Consider the following 19,764-nt stretch of genomic DNA (forward strand, 5'->3'; position numbering starts at 1 on the left):
CTCCCCTGCACGCTGTGTGCTCATGGCCCCTCTGCTGTCCCTGAGGGGCTCCTGAAGGCTCGTCCTGCCGTCCTCCAGGGCAGAGGCTGGGGTGCAGAGGGCAAGGAGAGGCGGGCAGTGCCTCAAGGCAGGGGCGGTAGAGGAGGGCGTGGTGGGTGTGCCGCTGGCCCAGGCTCAGGGAACTGTGGGAAGTGGGGTGCATCACCCTGCTGCCCATGGAGCATATCTGGGAAGGCCAGGCCAGTAAGGAGGTCTGGGATGACCTTGGTGACAGGCTAGGCCCCGGATGGGACCACTGAAGAGTGAGGACAGGGATCAGCTCTACTGAGGGAGACCTTGGAGGGGGTGGGCCTGGATGCCTGGGGCCCACACTGCAGGCTGCAGCTGGGCAGGGGGCCTGTGCTCACACGGGAGCCTGAGGGCTGGGAGTTCCCTGATTCAGGAGGGGTGGGTCCTGCTAGGTGCTGGGGGCAGAGGGCTGCTGTGTATGCCCACCTGGGGCCGACAGATACTCAGAGCCCCAACTCTTGAGCCCTCAGCCTGGACTCGGGTGTCCCTCTTGCCACCCACACCTCTGTCTTCCTCACCACTCTCTGCTCCCGGCTGCGGCACTGCAGTCCGCCCAGGTACCTGGCGCCCGGGCTGAACAGTGTTGGCCTGGCAGGACCCCTAGCCCTGCGTCCTGACCACGCTTCCCGCCCCCTTCTCACAGTCCGCCAGTTCCTCGAGAGCGGGGTCAGCCCTGACCTGGCCAACGAGGATGGCCTGACGGCGCTGCACCAGGTCAGCCACGCCGAGGGTGGGGAGGGAGAGGAGGGGGCGCTGGCCGGGGCGCTGGCCTCAGGCTGTGTGGTTCGTAGAGCTGCATCGATGACTTCCGGGACGTGGTACGGCAGCTGCTGGACGCCGGGGCTGAGGTCAACGCCCGTGACAGCGAAAGCTGGACACCCCTGCACGCCGCGGCCACCTGTGGCCACCTGCACCTGGTGGAGCTGCTCATTGCCCGGTAGGGCCCCGCTGGTGTGGCCAGAGCTGGGGAGGGGCTGCAGCCAGGCCAGGGGGCAGGGCCTTCCTCGCAGATAGTAGTTCTTCCTGAGACACGAGCCTGTTGTCCCCTCCACAGGAAGCACACTTGGCCCTTGGCCTCTTGTGTTCCCTCTCACCCTTGCTTACCCTGACTTCATGCTGGTGGAGATCAGGGCCTGGGCAGAGGCTGCAGACACTGATGCCAAGGGGACAAGCGTGTGCCCAGGGCAGTGTGGTTGTCTGCCCGGCAGGCTGTCGGCCTGGGCACATCCTCCTGCCGAGCACTCTTAGGGGTTTGGGAACTCCTTGAGGGCAGGCCTTGACCTCTAGCTCCGGTCCTCCCTGGGGTCTGCCCAGAGAACTGCCACTCTGGGCAGAATGATGGGGGTGGCAGCGGTGAAGACGGAGGTGGGGCCTTTGACAAGGAGGGCGGAGCAGGGCAGAGCTGCTTCGGACACAGGCCTTGGTGAACAGAAAGGGGCATCCAGGAATCCCCCCATAGGGACCCCTGTAGTAGAGCAGACGGTCAGGGGCCCAGGCTGTCCTCGGAGTGGTCCAGGTGCCGATGGTGGGTATGTGGGCGGGTGGCAGTCTCTCCCCTCCACACACAGATGCCACAGAGTAGGAGGGATGGCTGTGCACAGACAGCCCCTACCCCCTCCCTGCTCCTCTCCACAGTGAGCACCCACTTTTGTGTTCTGGGCTCCCTTCAGCTCCCTGTCTTTCCCTGGGGCCATGTTCCTGCCTGAGCCCCGTTCTCTGCAGCTGTCTTCTGTCATCTGGGCTCTCCTCCCTCTGTCTTTTGCTCCCCAAGGCTTCTAGAGTCCCAGCAGTGCCCCCTGGTACGTGGGCCCGTCGTGTGGGTTGACAGGGACAGATGGGTGTCAGGAACCTGGAGCTCAGACGTGGGTGGAGACTGGGGGGTGGCCTGCCTGGCGTGAGTACAGGATCCAGCGCTGAGGTCCACAGCCAGATGGTCCCAGGGGCACCGGGGGCCTGGGCCTCCTCCGCATTCAACCCACACTGTCCAGGAGAGCGGCCCTAGGCCGAGGGCCTCAGCAGAGGGTGGACCGGAGGCCTCCGTGGGGGAGAAGCGTTCTGTGGCCAAAGCCCCTGTCCATTCTGCTTGCAGTGGTGCTGACCTGCTGGCCGTCAACACTGACGGGAACATGCCTTACGACCTGTGTGAGGATGAGCGGACGCTGGACTGCCTTGAGACAGCCATGGCCGACCGCGGTGAGTCCGGCCCCACCTGCCTGCCCGGGTGCCCGGGTGCCCGGGTGCCCGGGTGCCCGGGTGCCGGCTCTGAGCCCCGCTGCCTTGCAGGCATTACCCAGGATGGCATCGAGGAAGCCCGGGCCTTGCCGGAGCTGCACATGCTGGACGACATCCGAAGCCTGCTGCAGGCAGGGGCCGACATCGACGCCCCCCGGGACCACGGGGCCACGCTGGTGACGAAGGGGCCGCGTGGGTTGCAGGTCGGGAGGTCGCTGCTGGAGGGGCGTGCCGGGGACTCAGGGCCGGGCGGTGTGCCTGCAGCTCCACATCGCTGCTGCCAACGGGTTCAGTGAGGCGGCCGCCCTGCTGCTTCAACACCGAGCCAGCCTGAGCGCCAAGGACCGGGACGGCTGGGAGCCGCTGCACGCGGCTGCCTACTGGGGCCAGGTGAGCGCCGGGGGCGGGGGCAGCCGCGCCCGGGCCGGTGGCTGCTGCCTCTGAGGCCTTCAGCAGCCCGGCCTCGCTGGCCCCGCAGGTGCACCTGGTGGAGCTGCTCGTGGCACACGGGGCCGACCTGAACGGGAGGTCTCTGACGGACGAGACACCTCTTGGTGAGCTGGGGCCGCCTCTGCCGGTTGTAGAGGGGGGGTGAGCGGGCACCGGTGACCACCCACTTCTCCCCAGACGTGTGCGGGGACGAGGAGGTGCGGACCAAGCTGCTGGAGCTGAAGCACAAGCACGATGCGCTCCTGCGCGCCCAGGGCCGCCAGCGCTCTCTGCTGCGCCGCCGCACCTCCAGCGCGGGCAGCCGGGGGTGAGCGCGCGGTCGACCCCGGTGTCCTACCCTCCGCTGGCAGACCCCCCTCCCGCCGCCGCCCCCCCCCCCGCCGGCGGCGCTCAGGCGCCAGCTGGAGCTCCGGGCAGTCTGCGGGGCGAGTGACAGCCTTTCCCCCGACCCTCCCCCAGAAAGGTGGTGAGGAGGGTGAGCCTGACCCAGCGCACCAGCCTGTACCGCAGGGAGCATGCCCAGGAGGCCATCGTGTGGCAACAGCCACCGCCCACCAGCCCAGAACCACCCGAGGAGGACGAAGACGGCCAGACGGATGCAGAGCTGCGACCCACGTCCAGCGAGGTGAGCCCTGCGCCGTCCACGTCCGGCATGCTGGCTGGGGGCCTAGGCCCTGCCCTCTCTGGGTGGTGACATTGGTGACTCCCCAGCCGGTGGGAGCAGTGTCCCTGTGCCCATAAACTGGGCTAGCGTGCCAGAGGGGCGGCTCCTGCCCCCACTCTCATTTCTGCCCCCTGACCACCGTGCATGCTGGGGCCCAAGGCCAAGGGAGGCCAGAGAAGGCCTTCCTGATGGCCTCTGGGCCTACGCTTCCCCAACAGGAGGAGGACCCCGAGTTGGCCAGGCCACACAACGGCCAAGTTGGAGGCACCCCAGGGCGACACCTGTACTCCAAGCGGCTGGACCGGAGTGTCTCCTACCAGCTGAGCCCCCTGGACGGCACAGCGCCTGACGCCCTGGCCCGGGCCAAGGCCCACCACACCCTGGCGGAGCTGAAGCGCCAGCGAGCTGCTGCCAAGCTGCAACGGCCCCCACCCGAGGGGCCCGAGGTCCCGGAGTCCGGCCTGCATGTGGACGCCGAGACCCCCCAGCCCGAGCGCAGCTCCAGGGCTGGCGGAGATCCGCCCCTGCTTAAGCTCACGGCACCCTCGGAGGAGGCCCCCACGGGGAAGAGGCCGTGCTGCCTGCTCATGTGAGGGGCTGACACGGAGAGTGGTGAGGGTCCCGTTGCCAGGCCCAGCCAGAGGCTGCCTCGGGACCCCGCTCCGGAGACCCCAGTGTGTGCCCGGTGCTGCTATTCAGGGGCGGCCGGTGCAGGGCCTTCCCTGTTTCCCGCATCTAGGATGCCAGCGTCTTCGCTCAGGGATGAGCCTGTGGCAGAAGCCATCCTGGGGGCTCCTGGCTGCAGTGACCTAGTTTCATCCTGTGACTCGATAAAGGGCTGTTTTGCCACCTGCCTTGTCGTGTGTGTCAGCTGGGCCGCTGTCCCGAGGGTGGGGAGCTGCCGTGTTGCTGTTCCTGGGTGTGCCTGTCCCTGTTCAGGGCTTGTAGGTGCTTGTGGCTGCCTGGCCCTGCGTAGGGGTGAGGCCCACGGCCACTGGGCGAGGAGCCTGGCCTATGCTGCACCCTCCTCCCTGCCTCCCAGCCTCCTGGAGGCTCCTCTGTAACTCTTCACTTCCCTGAGAAGAGCAGGGAGCTCTGGAAGGAGATTCCTTGGCAGGGGGCAGGGGGGCGGGGGGCGGGTCACAGCTGGGGGTATCCATGCCAGAGGGGCAGGGATCCTGGCTCGGAAGGGCGGGGGGGGGGCGGGGGGGGTGCGGTTTCCACAAGACTCGAGCCATAACCAGAGGGGAGAATCAGTACAAGGCCAGAGTCAGAAACCTCCCTGGGGGATGAGTCCCCTGTTCCTGGCCTGTAGCCCTGATCCCGGGACCTGGCCGCCAGCCTCTGCCTGGGCTGGCAAAGGGGGCCAGTGGTTGGCCGCCCAGATTCTGAGCTGGCTGGGCACGATGTGTCAGGGTGACAGGGGCCCTTTAGGGGCCTCGAGTGGGAGGGCTGAGGGCACTTCCAGCTCATTTGTCCGTGGTGGGCAGCTTTGCATGGCCACCAGTGCTGGGTGAAATGGGCTGAGGTCACCTTCTCCTCCCCAGTGGATATTGACCCAGTCAGCCTTGTGTCTGCAGGGCCCTCCCTTTCCTGAGCATCAGTGGTTGGAGGGGTGTCCTCGGCAGGGCTGGGGCGGGCCAGTGGGTAGGCTGCTGGGTAAATTTAGTGTGTGGGGCGGTGCAGCTGCCAAGGCCCACCTGCTAACAGCTGCCACTTGGGCCTTCCTGCCAGGGGCGGGAGGGGGCCGGCTCCGCCTGGGGCTGCTGGGTCCTGGAGGGGCAGGCCTGTGCGCTGGGGGCCCGAGGTAGCACAGAGCCGAGCCGAGGGGTGCGAGGTGAGACACTGGCTGGCTGCTTGGGGATCCTGTTCTTCCCTTTCCAGCCAGCGGGAGCCGAGGAGCCCGGGCCTGACCGGCTGCCCACAGCCCCTGTCAGAGGGCTGGTGCCTTGACCTTGTCAGATGTCAGCAGTTGGGGTAGCCACCCCTGGGCATGGCCTATCAGCTCCCTTCAGGGCCTGGGAAGGTGGGGCTCGGAGGGCCTATCACTGTTTGCTTCCCCTTGTCTCTACCAATCAGGAGCTCCAGGGAAGGGGAACTGAGGTCACCTGGCCTGTGGTGTGGATACCCAAGGGCAGCTCTAGGCTGGGGCCTGGTGAAAGGGCAGGACAGCAACCAAGAGCAGTGGAGGTGTCCTGGGTGTCCCAGGTGTCCGAGGGCCCTCCAAAGGCCCAGAGCTGCCCTGCCCCCACCTCCAACACTTCAGCCCGGAGACTCTGGCCTCTACCAGTTGCTGATCTGGGACCAAGGTCCAACCACAGGGCTCTTGCAGCCTATGGGCCATGGTTGCCAGCCCGGGAGGGGCCGGATGGAACCCTGCGTCTGAGCTTTTGCTCCCCTCCCCCGATAACCCCAGGATTCTATAGAGGCCTGGCTCAGTTGCCTGGGAGACAGGCCTGCTAGCCCAAGCAAAGATGGGGGGCCTGAGAGGGCTCGGCCCTGGCAGAGCCCTGCTGGGGTAAATCTCCAGAGGCCCCAGCTCCGTCTCCCCTTGGGGCTTAGCCCTGCTCAGCCCTGCCAACCCCTCAGGGCACTCAGCGCACCTCCCCCACCCCCACAGGCCGGGTCCCTTAGAGCTTCTTGAACCTTCTGTCTGTCCCTACCCCCCATGTAGGTCTCCTGCTCCCCCCATCGTGGGGACGCTGCGCACCACTGGGCGGGCACTGGGCCTCGCCCCAAGCCCCGCCTGCCTCCTCATGCACTCCCTATGGCTCCCTGGGGCAGAACTGTGCCCAGACTGGTGGGGCGGGGCCCAGTGGCCCCAGCTCCTTCTTCAGCCTTTTCTGTCCCGTTCAGTGGGGCCAGCAGGCTGCAGTGAAGAGGGTGCCCTTTACCTTGAGCCCCCCTGCCCAGGCTCCCTCTTCCCAGCCCCAGCCCACTGAGCCCGGACCCAGCTATCCCCACTTCCGAATCCTGCCGCATCCTGACCTTCCTGCCTGGTCTGAGTAGGGTCATGGCCATGAGGGCGGGTGACCACAGCCAGGTTGCAATGAACGGGCTGAAGGAGAAGGTGCTGACGCTGGACACCATGAACCCCTGTGTTCGGAAGGTGGAGTATGCGGTGCGAGGTCCCATCGTGCTGCGTGCCCTTGAGCTGGAGCAGGAGCTGCGGCAGGTATGGCTCTGGGCCCCACCATTGTCCTCCAGGCTCCACCTGGGCAGCTGAGTCGGCTCCATTCCTCCCCAGAGTCACCTAGGACAAGGACCTGCCAGAGTAATAAAGGCTCCGTTCTCACTGCCTGTGCCCCCTCCCTCTTAGGGGGTAAAGAAGCCCTTCACTGAGGTCATTCGCGCCAACATCGGGGATGCACAGGCCATGGGGCAGAAGCCCATCACCTTCCTGCGACAGGTGAGGCTGGCTCGCCATTGCCCCGGCGCCTCTCCCCCCTCGGCCCACGTGCTCGGGCCTCAGCATTCGCTCCTCCCAGGTCCTGGCCCTCTGCGTCCACCCCGATCTCCTGAACAGCCCGGACTTCCCCGAGGATGCCAAGAGAAGGGCTGAGCGCATCTTGCAGGCGTGCGGGGGACACAGCCTGGGTAAGTGCCAGTGCCCCAACCAGCCAAAGCCCCGGGGAGGAGCAGGAGCTGGAGGGAGGCTGTCCCAAGGGAGGGGTGGATCCGCCCACCCGCTTGGAAGGGGCGGAGATCTTTGGGAGGGCTGCTAAGGGACCTCACGTGTCCTCTCTTCCCACCCGCTCTGCCCCGCCTCCTGGCTCAGGGGCCTACAGCATCAGCTCAGGCATCCAGCTGATCCGGGAGGATGTAGCGAGGTACATCGAGCGGCGCGACGGAGGCATTCCCGCGGACCCCAGTAACATTTACCTGTCCACCGGGGCCAGCGACGCCATCGTGGTAGGCCAGGGCCGAGGCAGGAGGACACCGGGGCTCTTTCTGGGCGGCCGGCAGGACTCTGTTCCTCCTGGCACCCTGGCACCGGTTCCAGGCGGGGCGGGGGACAGGTGCAGCCCCTGGCCTCACCAACCTTGTCTTCCCTTCCCCTCCCCATCCGGCCTGCAGACGGTGCTGAAGTTGCTGGTGGCTGGAGAGGGTCGCACGCGCACGGGTGTGCTCATCCCCATCCCTCAGTACCCGCTCTACTCGGCCGCGCTGGCCGAGCTCAACGCTGTGCAGGTGGATTACTACCTGGACGAGGAGCGCGCGTGGGCCCTCGACGTGGCCGAGCTGCGGCGCGCCCTGGCCCAGGCGCGGGATCATTGCTGCCCTCGCGCACTCTGCGTTATCAACCCCGGCAACCCCACTGGTGCGCCGCCCGTTCCCCCCCACCCCCTCCCCCGCCGCGGTCAGTCTGCCCTCTCTCCCTGCTCCCCCTCCCCGCTGAGCGCCGCGCCCCGAGTCTGACCCGGACCTGCTGCATGTCCCGCGCCCCAGGGCAGGTGCAAGCCCGCGAGTGCATCGAGGCCGTGATTCGCTTCGCCTTTGAGGAGCGCCTCTTCCTGATGGCGGATGAGGTGCTGGCAGGGGCTCGCCTGGGGCTTGCGGTCGGAGGGCAGCAGCGGCTGCCCCCCGTGACGCCCGTCCGCCCGCCCAGGTGTACCAAGACAACGTGTACGCGGAGGGCTCGCAGTTCCACTCGTTCAAGAAGGTGCTCACGGAGATGGGGCCGCCCTACGCGGCGCAGCAGGAGCTCGCCTCCTTCCACTCGGTCTCCAAAGGCTACATGGGAGAGTGCGTGCAGGCCGGGCGGGCGAGGGCTCGCGGCCTCCATCCTCGGCCTGCCCCCCCCCCCCCCCCCCGCCGACCCTGCCTGAACATCTGTCCTCTTCCGCAGGTGTGGGTTCCGCGGCGGCTACGTGGAGGTGGTGAACATGGACCCCGCGGTGCAGTCCCAGATGCAGAAGCTGATGAGCGTGCGGCTGTGCCCGCCGGTGCCGGGCCAACTCCTGCTGGACTTGGTGGTCAGCCCTCCCGCACCCTCGGAGCCCTCCTTCGCGCAGTTCCAGGCGGTGAGCGGGAAAGGGCCCAGGGGGGCGGGGGCGCGGAGGGGGCTGCGCGACCGCGGCCCGCCCCCGCCTGATCGGCCCGCCCTCCGCCGCCGCAGGAGAGGCAGGCGGTGCTGGCCGAGCTGGCGGCGAAGGCCAAGCTCACGGAGCAAGTTTTCAACGAGGCTCCCGGCATCCGCTGCAACCCGGTGCAGGGCGCCATGTACTCCTTCCCTAGCGTGCAGCTGCCCCCGCGCGCCGTGCAGCGCGCTCAGGTCCGGGGCCTAGACCGGCGGGGCGGGGCGGGGCGGGGCGGGGCGGGGCCCCCGGGGGAGGGCGGGGCCTGGGAGCCGAGCCCTGACCATTCCTCCCCGCCGCCCGACCTCAGGAGCTGGGCCTGGCGCCCGACATGTTCTTCTGCTTGCGCCTTCTGGAGGAGACCGGCATCTGCGTGGTGCCCGGGAGTGGCTTCGGGCAGAAAGAAGGCACCTACCACTTCCGGTGAGGCCCGGCCCCGCGCGGCTCCTCCCCGCCGCCCGCAACACCTTTGCTTACCTCCCTCCCTTTTTAGGATGACCATTCTGCCCCCTTTGGAGAAGCTGCGGCCTCTGCTGGAGAAGCTGAGCCAGTTCCACGCCAAGTTCACCCGAGAGTACTCCTAACCATCCCCCTCCCCGCTTTGGAGCCAGGCTTGGCCGGCAGGGCCGACCCTGGACTTACCATGCCCAGGGCCCTGGGGGTCTCTGGAGCCCTCAGGACTTGCTCCTGCTGCCTGTGGGGCTGGGCCCCCTGCCTTTCTGCAGGCCCCCAATAAAGCTATGAAGCAGCCTGACTAGTTCAGGTGTGCGTACCTGTATGAGCTTCCCCTGCCTTTATCCACTCCGGAGTTCCTTTCTGAGCTGGGGTTCTGTGCCGGCCTGGAGAGCCTGCGCGGCGGGGCTGGGGGGTGGGCGGGCGACATTTGTCAGCCTTCAGGAGGAGTGGTCAAGGAGGGCTCCCGGAGGAGGTGACCTTACAACAGATGCAGTGCCTCTCATGGGCTGCGTTTCCACTCTGGTGTCTGGTCCCAAGGCAGAGAGTGGCCAACTTCACATAAAAATTAGGAAGAGAAGGAGGCGTGAAGGAAGGTACTGGGCCTTTCTGTTAGGGTTGGTGATGACTCTGGACAAAGAAACAGGGGAACTGAGTCCCAGGGTGGCCACATCAGAAACAGTAGCCTAAGGAAGACACAGAAAGCTGTGTCCCCTGGCCTGGCTCCCCTTGCTATACTGTCCACCTCTCCTGGCAGCAGTGAACTGTAGGCTGGAGCTGGCTGGATGGGTGGGCAGCACTCAAGGGAGGACGTCTTGGTCTTCCTCCTAAATGGGCAGATGGCCTGGTGCTGCCACCCGAGGCTGCTGGAAAGCAGGGGAGGGGAGGGGAGGAAGAATGAGCAAGCGACTCTTGCTTTGTTTGTATGCATTTGAAGTGTGAGATGTGATATCCTAGCGCAAATGCAGTCCTGGGGCCAGTGAGGGTGGAGGCCCCTCCCAAGCCCAAGCGCCCAAGCGCAGGGGCCGGGAAACACGAGTGTGTAAAATGCTGACAAAGGGGTACCCTGGGGAGGCCCAGGCCCTGACGGGTGTGCAGCTCTCTGTCCTTGCCACTGGAGCAAGGACTAGTGTCTACGGTGTGCGCACTCTGTGGGTCACTGCAGTCTTCTTACGGAGGGATGGCAGTCCCCTTTTTACAGACGAGGAAACTTGTCGAAGTGACAGGAGACCCACTCGGTGGCTGCACCAGCTGTTGCTCTCAGGGTTGGGCTGGCCTCGGGGTCAAGGGTTAGGAGCCAGTACTAGCACTCTAGCTCTGTCTGCTCTGGAGGTGGTTCCTAACCCTGGGCCACACCCGCTACCTCCTCTGGGCCTTGGGAGCCCTCTGGGATGCAGCTGTGGGCAGGGGAGAGAAGGCATGAAACGCTTGGAGGGGCCCCTGCCTCCACAGAGCCGGCTGGAGTCAGGCGGGACTTGGGCCTGCCTGCCCTCCTCTCCTGGCCTTGTCACTGGACGCTAGAGGGCGTCGCGGGGAGCAGCTGGCTGCGTCCCTCCGGCTGAGACCTTTCACACAAACCTGCCTTTCATGGTCCTCTGTGGCCACTGGCTAGAGGAAGGCACCGGAAGCACAGCCAGAAGGAGGCGAGGGTGCCAGCGGCGGAAGTAAGCAGTAGTAGACCGTGGGGGCTGCCGGAAGGACCCGGTGGACACTGCAGAGCCAGGCTCCAGGTGAGGCACCAAGGAAGCAAGCACTTCTGCAGAGTTAGGGTGTGGGTCCAGGGGGTCTGGGAGCCGGACCCGATAACCTTGGGAAGGACCGGGATGGGCCACAGACTCAACATCAGCCAGGCTGCCCGCGGCGCGTGCTCAAGGCTCCCCGGCCGCGCCCGGAGTGGCCACGGGGGGCGCCCGAGGGCGGCCGGCGCTCTGGCCCGCTTCTCAAGCTCTGTGGCCGCCGCATCTCGCGGCTGCGTAGAGAGCGGTCTATGGAGGGCGCGCCGCCTCCGGACCCGAGGGTAGCGGTCCTGACGCCAGCCTGCACAGCCCTGACCTGACTGGCCCAGCCCAAGAGCCATGACGCCGTATGATCCCTGACTTCATCCTGACCGGAGCGGGCCCCACCCGGAACCGCTTTGCCTGCCCCTACTCCAAGCCGTACCTCTGATTCCGATCCGGGCCCTGACCTGGCCTTGAACCCAGCCCAGGCCACCAGATTCCAGGCCCAGCCCCAGCCCCTGATCCCCCAGCACTCGCCCTCGGGCTCCCCGCGCTCCTGGCCATGCATGGGAAGCTCCTGCCGCTGGCCGGGCTCTACCTAGTGCAAGGCTTGCCCTATGGGCTGCAGTCCGGCCTGCTGCCCGTGCTGCTGCGGGCGCGTGGCCTCTCCCTGACACGTGTGGGACTGGCCAAAGTGCTGTACCTGCCGTGGCTGTTTAAACTCGTGTGGGCCCCACTGGTGGACACGCGGGGCTCCCTGAGGGTCTGGCTGATGCTCAGCACGGCTGCTCTGGGCCTGGTGTGTGGGCTGCTGGCAGTCCTGCCTCCTGCAGAAGGTGGCCGGGCTGGGCTGCCTGTCACCGTGGCAGGGCTGCTTCTGCTGCTGAACCTGGGTGCGGCTGTGCAGGACGTGGCCCTGGACACGCTGGCCGTACAACTCTTGGAGCCAGCCGAGCTAGGGCCTGGTAACACAGTACAGGTGGTCGCTTATAAGCTAGGGGCAGTGCTGGCGGGAGGGGGCCTGTTGGCCCTCGTGCCCACCCTCTCCTGGCCCCTGCTCTTTCTGCTCCTGGCTGCCATCTATTGGTTGGCTGCTGCCCTGGTCTGGGCTGCACCAGCCCTGCAGCAGTTGCCTGTATCTCAGCCCTCAGAACGACCCCTCCGCACCCTGCACCTTCTGCAGGAATTGCTGGCCATGCCTGGTACTCTGTGGACAGCAGGCTTTGTGCTCACTTACAAACTGGGTAAGTGAGGCCTTGAGTCAGGCAACAGCAGGGACGGGAGCCTGCAGGTGGATCCCCAGGAGCCCTGGAACCCGTTTTGTGGCCTTCTGGGGTACTAACTGTAGGCTGGAGCTCAGCCTGGCTCGGCAGCTGGGGTTTGCCTCTGGTCCTTCTCCAGCTCTGGCTGCATGGCTTCTGTGAGCTCCAGCCGTAGCCCCTTGGGTCTCAGATGCTGCTTCATGCTGACCCTACGCTCGGCTGATGCCCAGTCCCAGCTGTCTCCTGGCACCCGTGGCCCAGGACAGGGGCAAGGCAGGGGCCTGGCTAGGGGAAGGCAACTGAGGCCCCAAGTGAAGAGAGGTGGGCAGCCCCCCTGCTGGCGTTCTCCCCACAGGTGAGCAGGGCGCCAGCAGCTTGTTTCCGCTCTTCCTGCTGGACCACGGCATCTCTACTCCAGAGCTGGGCCTGTGGAACGGTGTGGGCGCTGTGGTCTGCTCCATTGTAGGCTCGTCCCTGGGCGGGGCCCTGCTGGCCAGGCACTGGTGAGCCCTCCTCAGCTTGCCCCACCCACCTGCTCACACCTGCCTTGCCCCACACTCCCTGACCTGCCCCATCTCCCCACCCCAGGCAACCACTGCCTTTGCTGAGGTCTGTGCTTCGCTTCCGTCTTGGTGGTCTGGCCTGCCAGACCACCCTGCTCTTCCACCTGGACACCCCGGGGGTCAGGCTGGGCCCCAGCACCGTCCTGAGAGGTGAGGGGCAGGCCACGGGAGGGGAGGAGTCCAGAGTCCCGGGCCCTACTGATCTTGGCCCTCCCAGGGGCAGCCTTGTTGAGCCTGTGTCTGCAACACTTCCTGGGGGGCCTGGTTACAACCACCACATTCACCCTGATGATGCACTGCAGCCAGCTGGCACCCAGTGCCCTGCAGGTAAGACGGTGTGGCTGGGATGCCCAGGGGCTGCAGGGCTGGGATCCAAGCAAGCCCTCATTTGATCTCACACCCCACCCCACCCCACCCCACCCTCGCAGGCCACACACTACAGCCTCCTGGCCACTCTGGAGCTGCTGGGGAAGCTGTTCCTGGGCACACTGGCTGGAGCCCTGGCTGACAGCCTGGGGCTGCATCTCTGCTTCTCCCTCTTCCTTGCTCTCTCAGGCATGCCCATTCTGTATCTGGGTCTGGCACCCAGCACCCTGGCCTGAGCTGGGTGGCCAGCCCACCTAATAAAGCTGAGCGTGCCCACGGCCTAGCTGTCTGGGATGTGTGATGGGCAAGGCTGTCCTCGGGCTGTGGGGGCTGCCCCATAAGAAAAGGGGGTTCCTAAGAATGACTTGAGCTTTTTTTATTCCGCGTTTTGGGGCCCCTTCGCCCCGCTTCTGGTGGTGGGCTTTGCCCAGGTAGTCAGTCACTGTCTTGGCCACAGATGTCCCTTCTCTTTTCCCTGATAAACTGCCGCACCTGGCTCCCTCCGCACGGTGGCCACACAGCCCCCTGTGCGTGACAGGGGGGAGCAGGGCTGGCCTGCGGCAGGGTGGTCAGTGGCCCCACAGCAGGATCTCCTCTGTAGCTAAACGCATCAGGGCACGGAAGCTCAGATGCAGGTGTTTTCTCCAGAAACGCCGGTCCCGCCCGTACACCTGGGCTGGATAGCAGGGGCTTCCTGTGGTGGAGCGGGAGACACGGCCCTGAGGACTCTGGGCCAGACCTGGCCCCTGCCCATGTCCGAACCCAGCCTCCCAGGCCCTCACCGATGCCATGGAAGATACGGGCCACAGCCCTGCCCGAGAACTGCTGGTCTGGCCACGAGGACAGGAGATGGCGGATGTCCTGGCGTATCTGCTCCTCCCAGTCCTGGATCTGTGGGTGGCAGGCACGTAAGGCCAGCCCACGCTTCCACGGCACCAAGCTCCGCACAGCCCACCGTGGTGCAAGGCAGGAGACAGAGTGTGTAAGCGTGTGCAGGCCTGTGTCCTCTCTTCAACCCCCCAGGAGGGGCTGGCACTCACCCTGGCCTGTCCTGGCTCTGGGCCCTGCTCGTCCTCCATGCCTCCTGGCCCCTCTTCCTCGAAGTAGCCGCTGAGCAGAGCCTTGAGCCTGGCACTGTGCTCCTCATCAGGCTGCTCCAAGCAGGGCCCGCAGCTGGGGAAGGCCACACTGGGGTGAGAGGAATCTGTCAGCGAGGTTCACCAGAGGGGGAAGTGGGGGTGGCCTCAGGCCCCGCCCACCTCTCCTGCACCTGTGAAAGGCCTGGAAGGTGCGTCGCAGGCGTGCCAGGGCCTCCTGCTCACGGGTTTGTACACGTTCATATAGGAAGTCACAGATCTGGTCCTTCTCGTGGGCTGTCAGGTCTCCGGGGCTGTGCAGACAGAAGGCGAGCCCCCGGAACTCCACCAGCACCCCTGTGTCCCGACGTGCACCTGCCAGACAGCTTGTGAGACACAGGCAGGAGGGCGGCGAGCAGGGCTGGGTCCAAGCAGGGTTGGGGGCAAGGCTCACCTGTCCTGGGCTCTGGGTGCCACTGCAGTTGACGGAGAGCCTGCTTTGCAGGGGCGAGCTTCCAGCCCATCGAGTCGGCCAACTTAACCACGTCAAACTCTACGGAATAGCTTCCTTCACCTATGTTTTCCTGTGGCTGCTGGGCTAACCAGACCGCCAGTGGAGGACACCTGCCCCAGGGAAAGGGACATGTGACTAGCAGCCCTGGTCCCGTGTCCCCGGCCCCAGCCTGGGGTGGGATGTGTGCTCACCTGCGGGCCAGGGCCTGGAGCTGGGGGAGGCCCCCAGGGCAGCGCAGGTGGCAGTAGGCATAGGTGGGTGCCAGCAGCTCCAGCCAGCGCTGTGGGTGTAGCTCCAGGTAGCACAGCAGGGTCTCAATGGCTGGAGGCAGAGCAGGGCTTAGGGGACACGGGGACGTGGGGATGTGGGGAGGTACCCGCTCCTGCCCCCAGTTCCTCACCCTCCTCAGGCATGTCCAGGGCCTGCACCAGCGGCTGCACTGGGAGTGCCCGCTCATGACCCAGGCACTGGGCTAGGCCTTTGTTGCTGGCTTGCTCGGCCTCGCTCGGGGACACGGTCACAGGCCTGTCTTGGCTCTTGGCTCCCTCCTGCTCTGGGGGCTGTTGGGCATGGGTGCAGGTGCAGGGCGGGAACGAGCACCGTACCAACTTCTTCACGGCAAGGAAGTCGGAGGCCTCGGCATGCACGTGTCTACGCAACTCCTGCAGGTCTTGACCCTGTGAAAGAATAGCTGTAAACGTGGGGCGGTGGGGTGGGGTGGGGTGGGGTGGGGTGGGGTGGGGTGGGGGGAGCTCAAGTGGGGCAAGTAAGAACCTGGGGCTGTAGAAAGAGGTGGCAGTGTGCGGGCTGGCCGTCCCGTCCGGCCCGGCCCACAGCCTGCACGTAGCTCTCAAAGCTGGGGGGCAGCCCCAGGTGCAGCACGGCCCGCACGTCTGGCCGGTCCAGCCCCATCCCGAAGGCCACTGTGGCCACCACCACCCGCAGCCGGCCCTCCATGAAGGCCTGCTGCACCCGCCGCCGCTCCCGGGCACACATGCCGGCGTGGTAGGCTTCGGCCACAGCTTCCGGGGCCCGGCCTGCAGAGAAGACACAGACAGTTGGGTAGAACGTGTTCCTGGGGCAGGTCCGTGGGGCACAGCCCTGCTGACCTCCCCTCTGGGCCCCAGGTCCCAGGCCTCACGCAGGCAGGTGCGGAGCAGCGCAGCAATGCGCTCCGTGTCTTCGCGTCTGTTGCAGTAGACGATGACAGAGTTCAGGTCGCGAAAACGATCACTCTGCAGCAGTGTCACCAAAGCCTGGTGGGCGACAGCGGTCAGCACGGGCTGTCAGAGGCAGTGCCTCTGCCAGGCCCCGGTGTGTCCACTCACCTGGTCTGGGTTCCTGTCCGTGGACACAGAGAGGTACAGGTTGGTGGGGATGGTGACTGGCCCTCTGAGGACATGCTCCTCAGCCACGCCTAGACGCTGAGCCATGTCTCTTGAGGTGCTGTGCGTAGCCGTGGCTGTAAGACCCAGAAAGCAGCGGACACCCATGTGTTCCCGCAGCACCTGTGTGGGAGAGGAGCCAGTGAAGGTGCCCCACCCACCCTCCCTTGCCCCTTCGCTTGTACCCCAAAGAAGACTCACCTTGCAGACACGCAGGTAGCAGGGCCGGAAGTTGTGGGACCACTGGGACAGGCAGTGGGCCTCGTCGACACAGGCAAAGGCAACGGGAGGCAGCTGAGGGAGGGAGCCAGGGGTCCCCGCCGCAGCCCCAACCAGTGCCTCGGGTGACAGCATCAGAACGTGCACCTGGGCCGCCTGAACCTGAGGACGGCAAGGTCAGGAGCATCATCGAGGGCCTGCCTTCTGTCCCTACCCATCTTGCTGTGTAAGGCCCCTCCCTCACCTTCTTCAGGGCGGAGTCCCGCTCCTTCCTGGTCATGCCTGAATGGATGCAGGCTGCCTTCAGGCATGGGGGCAGGCCAGACACCTGTGGGTACAAAAGGACAACCAGTTGCAAGCCACCCTCCCCCTGCTCTTCCTCAAACAGCGCTCAATGGTGCTTGGCCTGACAGCTGTTGCCATCTTCAACCTGGGCTCCCTAGGGAGAAAAATCCCAGCTCGTAGATCCTGTGACTAAGGATTCAGAGCCCCCTGTGAGCCTCGGTTCAGGAGTGCCAAGAGCAGACAGGCCCCACTGGGGACGTCCTCCCTCCCTAGAGCTGCTCCTCTTGGGGGTGGACTCAGGTCTGGCCAGCTGTGTCCCTGCTGCCCTTGGACCATTGCCAGGCCGGGGACCATGGACAGAGCTGGCAGGTTGAGAATAGCTGAGCTCTCTACAGCTCCGGCCAAGTAACTGACAGCAGCCCCAAAGGGTCGGAAGAGCCGTGGGCACTGGTTCCTGCCTTTCTGCATGTGCTGGAGGGGTCCCGTCTGCGCACCTGGTCGTCCATGAGAGACAGGAGGGGAGAGATGACCAGTGTGAGGCAGGGGCTCCGCCGGGCATAAAGCAGCGCAGGGAGCTGGTAGCACAAGGACTTGCCAGCACCGGTGGGCAACACCAGCAGTGTGGATATGCCTGGTGGGAACAAGGGTCAGTGTGCTATCCTGTGGCCAGGCCTTGGCCCTGTCCCATCCCCCAACAGCCAAGCTCACCAGAGAGGATCCGCATGACCGCATGCTCCTGTCCGGGGCGGAAGGCACGGTGCCCTAGCTGCTCCAGGGCCTGGAATACCTCAGCTGGCGTCTCTGTGGACACAGGTGTTGGTCAGCATGGCCTCAAGTTGCCCCCATCCCCCAGTAAAGGCTCTCGGCTGAAAAGCATCTGCTCACCTGCCACTTGCCCAGAGGGCCCTGGTGGGTAAAGTGGTGGCACGGTAGGGGGCAGGCAGGGCACCCGGGGCACAGGCTGTTCCACGGTGACCAACAGCTCAGGCCCAACAGGCTCTGGATCTTTCTCACTCACTAGAAACAGATGGAAAAGGGTGGTGTGGGAACTCCAGGCTGGGCTGGGGTCATTCTAGCAAAAACATACCTAGCTACAACCTGCCCTCCACCCCTTCATTCACCAGGGAGTCGGCAGCTGGCACTGCCCGTCCTCTGGACTACTTCCTCCAAAGTGAGCAGGGTCTGTGTGTCGTCTTCATTCTCACCACCTTCCTTCTGGGGGGCTTGGGTATGCTCTAGGTTAGGTAGAAGAAGCAGATAGAATCTTTCACTTGAGCTACAGGTGCTCCCCCCCCCCCCCCCCCAAGAGTACAAGTCCTCTCCAAAAACCTCAGCCCGGCCCACCACCAGAGCAGAGGTCTCACCTGGTTGGGGGCACTGGGATGACCAGTGGCCTAGCTGCCCACACCGGAAGCAAGAATTCTTGAGTGTGGCTCTGGGCCGACCACCTACAAAATGCTCCCCTTTCTTCTGCCACTTCTGCTTCCACATCTGGGGGCCATAAGAGAGGGTCACGTGGCAAGAGGCAGTAGGGGTGAAGGGAGTGCCTGCCAGCACCTCACCTGCTTGCGGAGGAGCCTTCCACGGAGAGCCGGGCCCCGCACGTAGCGTTTCTGCTTCATGTTGAGCCGCACGTAATTACCTCCGTTCCGCACAGCTACTCTAGAAGGGATGTACAAGTGGGCCATGCCCCAAGCCTGCCCCAACCTGGCTCGACTTAAGGTGACCCTACTGGGAGGCTGAAGCTGTGGTACCTGGAGGCTGTGGCGCCACTGGGGCGCTGTGCCCACAGGGGTTTTCCCGAAGGGTCTTCTGCATGTTCTGCAGTCCCAGCTTCCTCAGGCAGGGGTCCTATTTGGCCACTGTCTTGCTGGGCCTGTGCAGGGCTCCCCTCTGGCTCCCTGTTCCGTGTCCACCTCTTGCCTTGACTGTCGCCAGGTTGGGGGCTCCCTGCACTGACTCCAGCTGTCTGTAGGGCTTGAGCCTCAGGGCTAGTGCTGGGACCAGGGACAGGTGGGACACATGAAGTCAGAGACTGTGACTGCTCTACACCCAAGTTAGGCTGGCAGGACTTGGAAGCCCCCAGAAAATCTGGGGCCCCATTGTGACACCGCTCCAGCCAGCCAGGGTCTAGGGAGCCCAGTCGCAGGCTCAAGGATGCCTGTAGCTGCTGGAGGCAGCCCAGCCTCAGCTGGGGCCCAGCAGGCTGCAAGGGCACCTCACTGACTTCTTCTGGAGAGATGAGGGCAGCCCCTGCACCTGGTGGCCTTGGGGTGGGCATCTCGGACGAGGGTCTTCGTGGAGTCCGGGGTATGCGGCTCAGGGCTGGCCCAGCCTGGTGGGGGTGCGGGGGAACAGACCAACAAGCAGGAACTCAGGTCTCCAGGCTGCCGCCGACCTGAACTCCCCCCAGAAGTTTCCGCCTGATTAGTGCTGCAAGAGCGTACGTGTGCACGTTTGCACAGGCACATGTGCGTGGAAGGGTTAGCAGAAAAGGGTATCTGGGGGTCCGGTCACTAAGTGGAGAGCAGCTCTGGGTACAGGTTGGATGCACTGACTGCCTGGCTCTTAGCTCTCACCTGCAGGGTGCCCTTGAGGTTGGCCTTAAGCCTCTCTCCGTAGTCCCGCACAGACCCTGGCCGGCTTGGCCCAGAAAGAGGAGGATGTGGACTGTGGGTCGCAGCCCGATTCAAGTGGGGCCCCCAGCAGCTGGGTTCTGGCACCTGCAAGAAGAGGCGGTGGGAGTCCGAGCCGGAGAAAGGCTGGTGCGAGGGGCAGAGTTGTCCCCAGCTCCCTTCCCCAGCCCCCAGGCCCTCCTCCACCATGTCCAGTCCTCCCCCAATGTTCTGTGCCCCACACAGGCTCGTTCACGGCTCCTCTGGGCTCTGCCACGCAGGAGACTGGCCGGGAGGCTGGGGCGTCAAGGCCTGGGTACCTCCTCTGCCTGCACGGGAAGCGATTGCTTGGGGCCGCGGGGTCCGACCCCTTCTGCCTCCTTCAGGGCCTCCTTCAGGGCGCGGTACTCCCGGTAGAGCGCTGGGGATGGGGTGAAGGGTTACTGGGGGGCCGCCGGTCGCCCCACCCACCCTGCGCCCCTCCTTCCGCCCCGCGTCGGCGGGCTCACCCCGGGTATCCTCAGGCGCCGCCGCCACGTCCTCCTGTGAAGGGAGCGCGTCAGCCGGAGGCCGCACCCTCAACCCCCCGTCCCCGGACAGCCCGCACCTGGCCCGGCCGCCTCCCGCGCCGCCGCCGGAACGCGCTCTCCCAAGCCTGCAGCCGCTCCCGCACGTCCCGCAGTCGCTCCATGGCGCTCGCCCCGCGGCCGCGGGCCCCGCAAATCTCCCGCCGCGAGGGAGACGCCGGCCGCCAGCCAATGGGGGCGTCCCGCAGCGTCGGAGGCGGGGCGTCTGGGCAGCCTCCTCCGGGACAG

The 19,764-nt window shown here is 65.7% G+C and overlaps 4 protein-coding genes across 8 annotated transcripts in view; 3 read left to right on the forward strand and 1 right to left on the reverse strand.

The window, feature by feature from the left end:
- PPP1R16A (protein phosphatase 1 regulatory subunit 16A) overlaps positions 1-4,269 on the forward strand; it is a 40,583-nt gene extending 36,314 nt beyond the window's left edge. For all 4 annotated transcript variants that reach the window (XM_042924002.1, XM_042923999.1, XM_042924001.1 and 1 more), the window contains 9 exons: positions 713-783; positions 861-1,006; positions 2,159-2,262; positions 2,353-2,477; positions 2,566-2,691; positions 2,780-2,855; positions 2,929-3,058; positions 3,211-3,376; positions 3,634-4,269. In XM_042924002.1, coding sequence (XP_042779936.1) covers positions 713-783; positions 861-1,006; positions 2,159-2,262; positions 2,353-2,477; positions 2,566-2,691; positions 2,780-2,855; positions 2,929-3,058; positions 3,211-3,376; positions 3,634-4,008 — 1,319 coding nt within the window. In that variant the 3' untranslated portion in view covers positions 4,009-4,269. The remainder of the gene's footprint in view (positions 1-712; positions 784-860; positions 1,007-2,158; positions 2,263-2,352; positions 2,478-2,565; positions 2,692-2,779; positions 2,856-2,928; positions 3,059-3,210; positions 3,377-3,633) is intronic.
- A 901-nt stretch (positions 4,270-5,170) lies between these two features.
- GPT (glutamic--pyruvic transaminase) lies at positions 5,171-9,271 on the forward strand. 2 transcript variants are annotated; one of them, XM_042924003.1, is made up of 12 exons: positions 5,171-5,933; positions 6,425-6,590; positions 6,735-6,824; positions 6,904-7,012; positions 7,194-7,327; positions 7,493-7,736; positions 7,865-7,944; positions 8,025-8,161; positions 8,265-8,439; positions 8,535-8,690; positions 8,804-8,916; positions 8,987-9,271. In XM_042924003.1, exons 1-12 carry the CDS (start codon positions 5,890-5,892, stop codon positions 9,075-9,077), a joined length of 1,539 nt encoding a protein of 512 aa, XP_042779937.1. In that variant the 5' UTR covers positions 5,171-5,889; the 3' UTR covers positions 9,078-9,271. The 2 variants fall into 2 exon arrangements, with proteins under 2 accessions (XP_042779937.1, XP_042779938.1); XM_042924004.1 differs by lacking the exon at positions 8,535-8,690.
- A 1,638-nt stretch (positions 9,272-10,909) lies between these two features.
- Positions 10,910-13,136, forward strand: MFSD3 (major facilitator superfamily domain containing 3). The gene is made up of 5 exons (XM_042924022.1): positions 10,910-11,908; positions 12,282-12,429; positions 12,515-12,639; positions 12,707-12,816; positions 12,918-13,136. Exons 1-5 carry the CDS (start codon positions 11,227-11,229, stop codon positions 13,089-13,091), a joined length of 1,239 nt encoding a protein of 412 aa, XP_042779956.1. The 5' UTR covers positions 10,910-11,226; the 3' UTR covers positions 13,092-13,136.
- Positions 13,137-13,312: 176 nt separating this feature from the next.
- Positions 13,313-19,651, reverse strand: RECQL4 (RecQ like helicase 4). The gene is given in 23 exon segments (XM_042923909.1): positions 13,313-13,549; positions 13,638-13,746; positions 13,896-14,043; positions 14,126-14,306; positions 14,386-14,555; positions 14,637-14,766; positions 14,846-15,122; positions 15,220-15,482; positions 15,587-15,701; positions 15,774-15,953; positions 16,032-16,211; positions 16,294-16,377; positions 16,829-16,965; positions 17,043-17,135; positions 17,220-17,351; positions 17,456-17,569; positions 17,699-17,825; positions 17,897-18,070; positions 18,073-18,669; positions 18,914-19,057; positions 19,270-19,370; positions 19,459-19,492; positions 19,557-19,651. Coding segments are annotated over 23 exon segments (3,699 nt in total). The 5' UTR covers positions 19,641-19,651; the 3' UTR covers positions 13,313-13,424.
- Between the last annotated feature and the right edge of the window lie 113 nt (positions 19,652-19,764).

This window comes from Panthera leo, chromosome F2 (assembly GCF_018350215.1).
Source record: "Panthera leo isolate Ple1 chromosome F2, P.leo_Ple1_pat1.1, whole genome shotgun sequence".
NCBI lineage: Eukaryota > Metazoa > Chordata > Mammalia > Carnivora > Felidae > Panthera > Panthera leo.

Bases quoted from the DNA above. Each gene is read 5' to 3' on its own strand.
- MFSD3 (XM_042924022.1), top strand. From the start codon at position 11,227: ATGCATGGGAAGCTCCTGCCGCTGGCCGGGCTCTACCTAGTGCAAGGC. The intron at 11,909-12,281 runs GTAAGTGAGGCC...TTCTCCCCACAG, and splicing joins TGTGCTCACTTACAAACTGG to GTGAGCAGGGCGCCAGCAGC. The intron at 12,430-12,514 runs GTGAGCCCTCCT...TCCCCACCCCAG, and splicing joins GCCCTGCTGGCCAGGCACTG to GCAACCACTGCCTTTGCTGA.
- GPT (XM_042924003.1), top strand. From the start codon at position 5,890: ATGGGGGGCCTGAGAGGGCTCGGCCCTGGCAGAGCCCTGCTGGG. The intron at 7,013-7,193 runs GTAAGTGCCAGT...CTCCTGGCTCAG, and splicing joins GTGCGGGGGACACAGCCTGG to GGGCCTACAGCATCAGCTCA. The intron at 7,945-8,024 runs GTGCTGGCAGGG...CCGCCCGCCCAG, and splicing joins TCTTCCTGATGGCGGATGAG to GTGTACCAAGACAACGTGTA.